The sequence below is a fragment of the Prionailurus viverrinus genome, chromosome E2 (genome assembly GCF_022837055.1).
Source record: "Prionailurus viverrinus isolate Anna chromosome E2, UM_Priviv_1.0, whole genome shotgun sequence".
NCBI lineage: Eukaryota > Metazoa > Chordata > Mammalia > Carnivora > Felidae > Prionailurus > Prionailurus viverrinus.
In genome coordinates this window covers 54,759,075-54,769,101 of record NC_062575.1, presented here as the reverse complement: position 1 = coordinate 54,769,101, position 10,027 = coordinate 54,759,075, and the positions used below count along the sequence as shown (strand labels likewise).

Here is a 10,027-nt window from a genome sequence, read left to right as displayed (position 1 = left end):
GCAGTAGAACCAGAAACCCTCCAAAAGAGGGTGGAATGGGGGTGGGCGATGAGGAAATAATCCCTCCCGGTCACTGCCCGAGGGCAGGCCGGAGGCCAGCAGCGCCTGCGCGGGCGCTGTCCTTCCTCGGGTCGAGGATGCGCGCGCAGCGCTTTCCGCTTCCCGGAAGTTTACGCGGGACAACTAAGAAGGTGAGTCCTACTTCCCGCGAAGGGTCGGAGAATCTGGCCGCAGATACCTGGCTCCCAACCCCGCTCACGAAGTCCAAAGGTGAGGGGAAAGTGAGGCGGAGAAGGGAGAGGTCTCCTGATGCAGTGACCACAGTTCGGTCGTGCTGCCTGTGACGTCAGCACGACCCTTTGTGGGAAACGGAGGCCCCCGGGCTGGGGGTCTCTATGAAAGAAGCTTCTTGTCGCCGCGATTACTGATCTGTCCTTGCAGCCCTCTCAGGCCCCTGTGGGCTCTTGGCGGGTGTGGCTACGACGGAGATGGGCGGGGCTCATAGGGAGCTTGTCGGCCGTCCTGTCTTGACACGACGTCATGCCCGATTTTTTGGGAGGGCGGGGCCTAGGCGAGTCGTGGTCATCCAGAAGACTGTCCCTCCTTCCCTGAGGTGGATGGAGTCTAGTAGCCTTTAGCTCTTTTGCTGTACAATGGCTGAGAACCTCCTAGGAGGGACGCAACTCTTAACAGATAGCAAATGTTCAGTAAATATTGGTTGAACAAATAAAATAAATGGGTGAATGGATGATAAAGACTGGCCTGAGCGTTGGAGCCTCGGGTTTAAGTCCTGAACTAGCCATGTGACCTTGGACAGGTGACTTTACTGTGAAACTGCCTTCTTCCATCCATATTTATTGAGCGTTTACTGTAACACTACCTCCATCTGACCTATTAAACAGTTGCTCATTTGTTTATTAATCTCATCCTCTGCCACTAGAATGTGAGCTTCCTCAGGTCAAGGGCCTCGTTTGTTTCCTTTGCTGCTGTATCCCCAGTGGTTAGCACATATTAGGAGTTCGGTGAGTGATTATTGAGTGAGTGAATGAACTTAGTACTTGCGGGCTACATAGCCAGTGATCAGTAAACATTAACCATTATCTTTCACTTATATGTGAAATGGGCCCGAGTCAACCTCTCCACTTTTATTCACTTACAGGACTCTTCTAAAATGGAGTTTCCAGCCCAGGGAATCTGAAGGCCAGACTGTGACCCCATTAAGGTACCATCCCCTCAGGGACAGGCCCCCTTATAGCTTATTCCCCACCAACAGCCTGCTCCTGTTCCGCCTCCTCTGTGTTGCTGCTGTCAGACTTCACTCCCAGGAGGAAAGTTATCGTGGATGTGACAGGGTCACTGGATTAGGTGCTTGCCCCATCCTAGAGGCCATCTTTAGCCAAGGGCACTTGGCACGGAGGGAAAACTCCACTTACGGCAAAACCACTTAACACTGTAAAGCCAGGAAAACCCCAAAAAACAAAAAAACTGCCAAGTCTTAGGGGTGCCTGGGTGGCTCAGTCGGTTAAGCGTCTGACTCTTGATTTCAGCTCAGGTCGTGATCTCACAGTTTGTGAGTTCGTGCCCCGTGTTGGACTCTGTGCTGACAGCAGGGAGCCTGCTTAGATTCTCTCTCTCTCCTTCTCTCTCTGCCCTTCCCCTGCTCATGTGCGTGCATGCTGTCTCTCTCAGAATAAATAAATTAAAAAACAAAACAAAACTAAAGTCTTAGTTTGCTAGTCAGATGAGGCCAGACTATGCTGCATTAGCAGCAGCCCCCATATCTCAGGGGCTGAACCCAAATTCAAGTTTCTCACGGATACAAAGCCTGGAACCACTCTTCAGGGTAGCCGCCCTCCAGGCCATTTTGATCTTGTGGCTCCAACGTCACCAGAAGGGCTTCAGGTGTGCAGTGGCCTGAAGCGAGAAGAGGAGGCGACTCCTCTAGCTTACCAAAAATGCTCACCCATATTTATCCCTTCGAGAAGAGAGATCTGTCCATTCAGATGTCAACCAGGACAACAAATTAAGTGCCACAACCAACCTACAGGTTTCCTTAAAAGACACTTGGCAACAGCCTTTGCGGTCTGACATCGTACACAGCTCCTTGGTGGGAGTTGAAGGAAAGGGAGTTTTCTGCCACAGTGTGGTTTCTGCTCTTCTGCAGACCAAGGGGAAGCACAACCCTCGTCTCCTCTGGCTGCGATTTCTTTCCTGAGCTCTTTGGACGGCCTGTGACTTTCAAGGGCAAGCACTGGAAGTCCATAAGTCCAGGACTGACAACTGGAATGTAAATTGGATACGGGGCATGATCCGGTCATAAGAGCCACTAACATAAAAGGCTTTCTGGGGGCCAGGCCCTGTTCTCGGCGCTTGATATAAATGTATTCATTTAGGCCCCAGCACCTACTCTAGCGGTCAAAAAAAGTACTGTTAGAACTAGCTGCATTTTACCATTGGGCAGACGGGGGCACAGAGAGGGTAAGTAACATGCCCAGCATGTAGCGGATATGGAACTGAAATCCAGGAGCCTGGAGCCAGAGCCAGACTTTAAGGACTCTCCTGTTTACAGGTGCAACAGACACCAAGCTCTACGGTGAATACAGGAAAAGGGGTTTGATCAGACTGACCCAGACACAAAAAGATAGTTATGGCATGATCTCACTTCTAGGTGGAATCTAAGGAAAAAAAAAAAAAAAAAAAGCCAAACTCCTAGTAACAGAGAGTAGAATGGTGGTTACCAGAGGCTGTGGGGAAAAAGATATTGATCACAGGGGACAGACTTTCAGGGCATCTGGCTGGCTTCAGTTGGAAAAGCAGACGACTCTTGATCGCAGGGTCGTGAGTTCGAGCCCCACGTTGGGCGTGGGGCCTACTTTTAAAAGAAAGTGTTGGGGAGGGGACAAACTCAGTTATGATTAACAAATTCTGGAGACCATAGCGACTGTAGTCAATGATAATGTATCAAATACCTGAAATTTGCTAAGAAAGTGGATCTCAAGGGTCCTCACCACCCACACAAAAATAGTGGCAGCTATGGGCGGTCACGGATATGTTAATCAGGCGGTTGTGGTAACCATTTCACAATATGGACAAATTGCAGCACATTGTGTGGTACGCCCCACATATGTACAATTTTTGTTTGTCAAAAATAAAAGAGGAGAGAACTTTCTCTTGCGAGGTGACATGAAGTCACGAGCAAACTTACTTTGGCTTGTGTTTCCATAGCCAGTTGGTAATCAGTACTGTATGCCAAGTCTTAGAATAAAGGGCGAAGGAAATAATCTTACTTTCTTCTGCTATTTGAGATTCACAAATAGGGACACCTGGGTGGCTCAGTCGGTTAAGCCTCCGACTTCACTCAGGTCACGATCTCCCGGTCCGGTCCATGAGTTCGAGCCCCACCTCGGGCTCTGTGCTAAGCGATCAGAGCCTGGAGCCTGCTTGGGATTCTGTGTCTCCTTCCCTCTCTGCCCCTCCCCCGCTTGTGCTCTGCCTCTGTCTCTAAAATTAAACATTTTTTAAAAAGTTTAAAGTATATAAATAAATAAACAAACAAATCAAATATATCTACTTAAAAAATAAGTAAAATAAAATATATCTACTTGAGGGGCACCTGGCTGGCTCAGTTGGTAGAGCAGGTGACTCTTAATCTCGAGGTCATGAGTTCGAGTCTCGTGTGGTGTAGGGTTTACTTAAAATAAGAAAAAAAAACAATAAATTAAAAAAAAAAGTAAAATATATCTACTTGAAGTACCCATAGCACTGGCATCCTTGTTGATTTTCTCTTCTTCGCTTAACTAGTTTAATCCTGTTTTTATGGGTTGACTTGTGTCCCTCAGAATTCCATCATGTGGAAACCCTGACCCTGAGTACCTCAGAATGTGGCCGTATTTGGAGATAGGGCTTTTAAAGAGGTAATTAAGTTAAAACGGTGTTGTTAGGGTAGGCCAGCCACTGTCTGAATGTTTGTGTCCCCCTCCCCCAAAACGCATATTTTGAAATGCTAATGCCCAATGTGATGGTATTAGGGAGGGGAGCCTTTGGGGAGGAGGGTAGGTCATGAGGGTAGAGCCGTCACTAATGGCATCAGTATTCTTTTGAAGGAGACCCCAGATAGCTCCCTAGCCCCTTCCACCATGTGGGGACTGAGGAAAAATTGTCAGTCTGGACCCCCAAATGCCTTCACCAGAATTGAACCATGGTGGCATTTTGACCTCGGACCTCCTAGTCTCCAGAACTCTGAGAAATAAGTTTCTGTTTTTCATAAGCCACGCAGTCTGTCATATTTCAATATCGCAGCCCAAACAGACCAAAGCGGGGCCCTAATCCCATATGACTGGTTCCTTACAAGAAGAGATTGGAACGCCGTCAGGGGGACGGCCATGTGAACACAAAAGGCAGCCATCTGTGAGCCAAGGAGAGAGGCCCCAGAAGAAACCGGCCTTGCTCACACCTTGATCTCCGACTTCTGGCCTCCAGAGTTCTGAGGAAATAAATTCTGTGGTTCAAACCCCCCAGGCAGTGGTGTTTGGGTACAGCAGCCCGAGCAGACGAATACACCTGCCGTGTCCTCCTTTTTAATAGGCTCTGTGTGTACCTTTGGTTTTGAGTTTTACAAGTGTCAGGAAGTATCCCAGAGACACACAAAGCCTAAAGGATAACGTCAACACCTGTGTCTCACTAAGTCAGGCTAAGACAGGCTGTTTGCAGTAGCGGATGCTACGGTCCTCGGGGCTTAATGCAACGTATATTTATTCACTGATCATGAGATTCCAGCGTGGACCTGACAGCCCTCCTTCATCTTGTAGCTATGCCAGGGGAGTGATGCGGCCTCCGGGGCCATGCGTGCTGAGAAGGGGTGGATGGAGGGGGTCCTCTGGCTCTTAACTGCCTCAGCTGGGAATTGACTTCCACTCACACGCCATTAACCGGGATTAGTTATGTGGCCCCAGTGTAACCGCAGGGGACCCCTGGGAAGGGTAGGGGAGCACGTGGATATTTGGTGAGCATTCGCGGTCTCTCCCAAACCGATTGTGTGTTTCAAGAAACAAACATCGGAAGCACAGGGGAAGACCCTCAGTGCTTCAGTGACCTGAGCGGTTCTGCGTAACTTTCATGGACTCCAAGGAATTCCCGTATCTTCTGTGAAACCTGCAGTTTCGCATTGCATTTTTCTGCTTTTGACCTGCCCGGGGCCATTAGGGGAGAGATGAGTGGCTAGAAGCTGGATGCAGTGGGGGAGGGGGGGATTTGTTTTAGAAGTGGCCACTTCCTGGGGAAGCGCCCGACTCTTGGTTTCGGCTCAGGTCATGATCTCACGGTTCGTGAGATCAAGCCCTGCGTCAGGCTCTGCGCTGGTAGCACAGAGTCTGCTTGGGATTCTCTCTCTCCCTCTCTCTCTGCCCCTTCCCCATTCTCTCTCTCTAAATAAATAAATATGTTAAAAAAAAAATAGAAGAAGTGGCAACTTCCTAAGAGAGTATATTCCAACGTAGTAACTTTTCTCCCTTTTGCAATGTTGTCACCATGGGGAGCGCAGACGAACTACTCACTGGCAGTGGGTGAAGTTTTGCTTTCAGCTCCCTGTTCCCTCCCCCACCTTTTGTTTCCTAGCATGATCACCTTCTGTCCAAACTGTGGCAAAAATATCGAAGCGACATTCAAATTCTGCCCCTACTGTGGGAAAGCTTTGCCTGTGGAGGAGCATGAAGGGTGCCAGACCTTTGACAGACCGCTTACGTCATCCTTCCGAGGTAAGAACCAGCCCTTTGAGGGGTGACGAGTGCATGTGTGCATGCATCGGGGGAGGAAGGCCGGAAACCTTTGCAGCCTGTCTGACCTGGCATTGATCCTGGGGCTGCCCAAGACTCAGACTCTGTCTACACTCAGTTTCCTGGCATCTGTTCGGCCTCTGGGTTTTCAAGTTGACAACTCAGGGGGTGCCTGGCTGGCTTGGTCAGTGGAGCATCTGGCTCTTGATTGTGGCTCATGGTTAGCAGGATCAAGCCCCACGTCCAGCTCTGTGCTAACAGGGCAGAGCCTGCTTGGGACTCTCTCTCCCCCTCTCTTTCTCTGCCCCTGCCCTGCTCGCGCACAGTGCATTCTCTCTCTCAAAATAAATAAACACAAAAAAATAAAAGAGAGGAGGAAAAAAATAAAATGAAGGGATAGTTTGCTTAGGTATTTAGGTGACCGAAGAAGCGAGGTTTGGCTCTGGGGATCGGCGGGAAGAGAGTGGTTGAATGTGCCCTCAGGGTTTTCCAGTTTAGGGTTCCCTGGAAAAGGCCTTTGTAATTTCAGTCTGCATCCTGTCTTCCTTTCTCCAGGCTCAAAGAGAAAGAGGAACACCAGTTCTGAAAGCTCTTCCAAGAAAGTGAGATGGTCTAGCACTGTCACCTCTTTCTCGTCATCCGTCTTCTCTGATGGTGACAGTTCTGGGTCTGAAGATACCTTGAGACCCTGTGAGAGACCCAAAGGTGAGAGTTGGGGTCAACCTGGCCTGACTAGACGGGGAAAAGGTGGGTCACCGGACAGTATTTGGGGCATCCTTCCCCTGCCCGGGCATCCCCTACCCCGCCTAGACCCTCATTGCAGCATCCCTAGCCTCCAGTCCGTCTACACACAGCCAGAGCCGCCCCTGTTCCCACCTGTGCATAGCCTCCTGCCTCCTATCGCCCCTCCAGCCCCAGCTCTTCATCCTGGCATCGAGGGGCAGCTCTCTAGGAAGCCTTTCCTGAGCACCACAGGCTAGATCAAGGCTGCCTCGTCTCCCTCTCTTTGCCCTCTTAGCCCCCAGTGCCAGTGACACCCTCATTTGAGCACATGTCTCCTCCAGGCTCCATGGCCCTTTCTGCCTCACTTGCTAGACTGAGAGTCCTGTGTGGGCAGGGACCAGGTAGACTCATGTGCAGAGGCCTGGAGCCAGCCGACGAGCCTGGGAGTCTTGAGGACCGTGTACCCTCTCCTTCCTAGTGGGCCCTTGGATCTAAAGTCACAGCCCCCAGTGCCTCCCCTCTGTCCCTTGTTGTCTCCAGGCCCCTCTGCCTCTTGCCATTCTACGCCTTGGGTGGATGGTGGGTGGGAAGAATGGAGTAGATAATATCTCTTCTTGTGTCGTTGTCTCTCTCCTCACCATTGCCCCCCATTCTCTTGCCAGTCTGGGAGCCTCTCAAGGGCAGGGCCTCTGCCTAACAAATTTCTGACTCTTTATATTCGGCACAGGGTGGCCAGGTCCTGTTTCAGGATATTTTTGGTCGAATGTCTGGAAGGTCTTTTTTCCCCTCAGTAAACTTCTCTTCATCCAACAGGACCCAACTCAAACATCCCCTCCTCCAGGAAGCCTCTCTTGACTTCTCTAGGCGGTATCAGTTTCCCTCTCTTATTCCTGTGTATTGTCCTGTTTCGGACTCCGTTCTGACCGACGGTGTCCAGATCAGACTCCCCCACCAAATTAGGGGCTCCTGAGGGAAGGGCCCAGGTCTGACTCGTGTCCTGGTCCCCAGCTTTGTCGCACAAGGGCCTGACTCATGAAAGGTCCCAGGAAGCATTTGTTGAAAGAACAAATGAATAAATGAACCCTATGATGAGCATTGTCCCATTACCCATCCAACTTGTCTCTCCTGTTGCTGCTTTTTCCTTATTCTGACTATCTTCCTGCAGGGTCATGGAGCAGACCCCCAACCCCCAAAAGCAGCCCACAGGCGACCAGGCAAAGCCCTCAGACCCTGAAGCGGAGCCGGGTGACAACCTCGCTTGAGGCTTTGCCCACAGGGACGGTGGTGACAGACAAGAATGGGCGGCACTGGAAACTGGGATCCCTCCAGACCAGGGACAGCCAGGGCATTCTCTATAAAGGTATGCTGTCCACTGGCCGGCGGGTGCTGGGTCTGGCAGGGGCATCTCTGAGCCAGGGCAAGGGGCAGGGACCCCCTTTCCGAGAATGGAAATGAAAGCCATATCCCAGCTGCCCACCTGCCTCTAGACAGCTTTCTCTTAGACTTGGGATTGCAAACCTACCCACCTGCAGGGGCTGGGCAGGTAGAGTAAGCGTGTTCAGGAGGCTAAAAGGTGATGGGGACATCTGGGGACCGTGGCCAACTGGGAATTCTGTGCCCTGTGTAACAAGGCACCCCCCCTCCCGTTCCATGTCCACCTCTGTCATACAGGAGCGCAGGCCCAGTGAGGGTGAATGATGAGGACGATGATGCATGTTCTATCAACCCTGCAGAGATGGCATGGAACCCCCCCCCCAAAAAAAAAACCAATTTGGTTTGATTGTTAAGAGTGACACAGACCAAGAGAATGCAAAAGGCGAATTGCTTGAGAGCGGCTCTGAACCGCTCTGAACCAGGAAGGAAAGGTGCCTGATCGGGGTTTTTGTTTGGTTAAAGGGTGAGGCCCGGGCGAGGGTTCCCCGCACAGGGGCCGGGGCCTCATGTGATTCGCCTCTCCCACCAGCAACACAGAAGGGAGCCCCTGGCTTTCTTATCAGCCTGCCCAGATGTGGAGCGGGGAGCGGAAGAGGCAGGGCCGGGCTTGGAAGCTGGCAGTAGTCAAAGATTAAAAAAAGAAGTCCGGGGCGCCCTGGTGGCTCAGTCAGTTAAGCGTCTGACTCTTGATTTCAGTTCAGGTCATGATTGCACAGTTCTGAGATTGAGCCCTGTGTCGGGCTCCACTCTGGGCGAGGAGCCTGCTTAAGATTCTCTCTCCCCCTCTGCCCCTTTCCCCTGCTCATGCACTCTCTCTTGCTCGCTCTCAAAAAAAAAAAAAAAAGGGAGTCATACCTTGTTACAATGAAGAAAACAAAAACTGTGCACTGATTGGTATTAATCAACCTAATGTTTACTGAGTGCCTATTCAAGGCCGCACCGTGTTCCAAGTGCTTCATATGATTTTGGGGGTGGGGGGTGTTGTTATTTTGTCAAATGAGGTTGACCTTTCATCAAAATGACAATTTTAAAGTCTACTATTAAGTGAGTTGTAGTCCATTCATCATGCTGCACAGCCATCGTGTGTATCTAGTTCCAGAACATTCCCATCACCCCTAATGGAAGCCCTGTACCAAAGCACCCACTCCCCACACCCCTCCTCCCAGCCTCAGGCAACCACTAATCTGCTCTGTCTGTCTGGGTTTCTCTTTTCTGGATATTTCTGATAAATGCAGTGATACACTACATCATGGCCTTTTGTGTCTATATGCTGTCCCTCAGCGTGATGTTTTCAAGGTCCATCCACATCGTAGTACGTGTCAGAGCTTCATTCTGCCTTGCGCCTGAATAGTATTCCAGGGTGTGCACATACCACATCTGGTTTCTTCATGTTATGGATCGGTGCACGTGTGCATTGTTTCCACACTTGGCCCTGGTGACTAGTGCTGCTGTGAGCATCTGCGCACACGTTTTCACATGGACGTGTGTTTGCTTCGTACTTGCTAACTCATAATGGATGTCAGCACTGTCGCTGCCCCATTTCCTAGATGAGCAAGCAGGCTCCGATGCTCAGCACAGAGCCTGACGCAGGGCTTGAGCTCATGAAGCATGAGATTAGGACCTGAGCCAAAGTCAAGAGTCAGAAGCTTAACTGACTGAGCCCCCCAGGCACCCCGAGAATTGCAATTTTTAGTACAGCAGCTGACACTCTTAGCTCACTGTGGGCCCCGCTCTAAGTTCATCACACCAATCAGCTCATCTTTTTTTTTTTTAATTTTATTTTTAATTTTTAAAAATTTACCTCCAAATTAGCATATAGTGCAACAGTGATTTCAGGAGTAGGTTCCTTGATGCCCCGCCCCCATTTAGCCCATCCCCCCCCCTCCCACAACCCCTCCAGGAACCCTCAGTTTGTTCTCCAGATTTATGAGTCTCTTCTGTTTTGTCCCCCTCCCTGTTTTTATATTATTTTTGCTTCCCTTCCCTTATGTTCGTCTGTTTTGTCTTGTAAAGTTCTCCTATGAGTGAAGTCATACGATATTTGTCTTTCTCTGACTGACTAATTTCACTTAGCGTAATACCCTCCACTTCCATCCACG

General features: G+C 50.3%; 1 protein-coding gene across 4 annotated transcripts in view; it reads left to right on the top strand.

The window, feature by feature from the left end:
- The first annotated feature begins 13 nt into the window (after positions 1–13).
- VRK3 (VRK serine/threonine kinase 3) overlaps positions 14–10,027 on the top strand; it is a 33,971-nt gene continuing 23,957 nt past the window's right edge. The window contains exons 1-5 of one of the 4 annotated variants that reach the window (XM_047834969.1): positions 14–270; positions 1,160–1,222; positions 5,614–5,753; positions 6,327–6,476; positions 7,660–7,854. In XM_047834969.1, the coding sequence (XP_047690925.1) occupies positions 5,615–5,753; positions 6,327–6,476; positions 7,660–7,854 (484 nt within the window). In that variant the 5' untranslated portion in view covers positions 14–270; positions 1,160–1,222; position 5,614. The remainder of the gene's footprint in view (positions 271–1,159; positions 1,223–5,613; positions 5,754–6,326; positions 6,477–7,659; positions 7,855–10,027) is intronic. The other 3 variants (XM_047834968.1, XM_047834967.1, XM_047834971.1) reach the window with 3 other exon arrangements.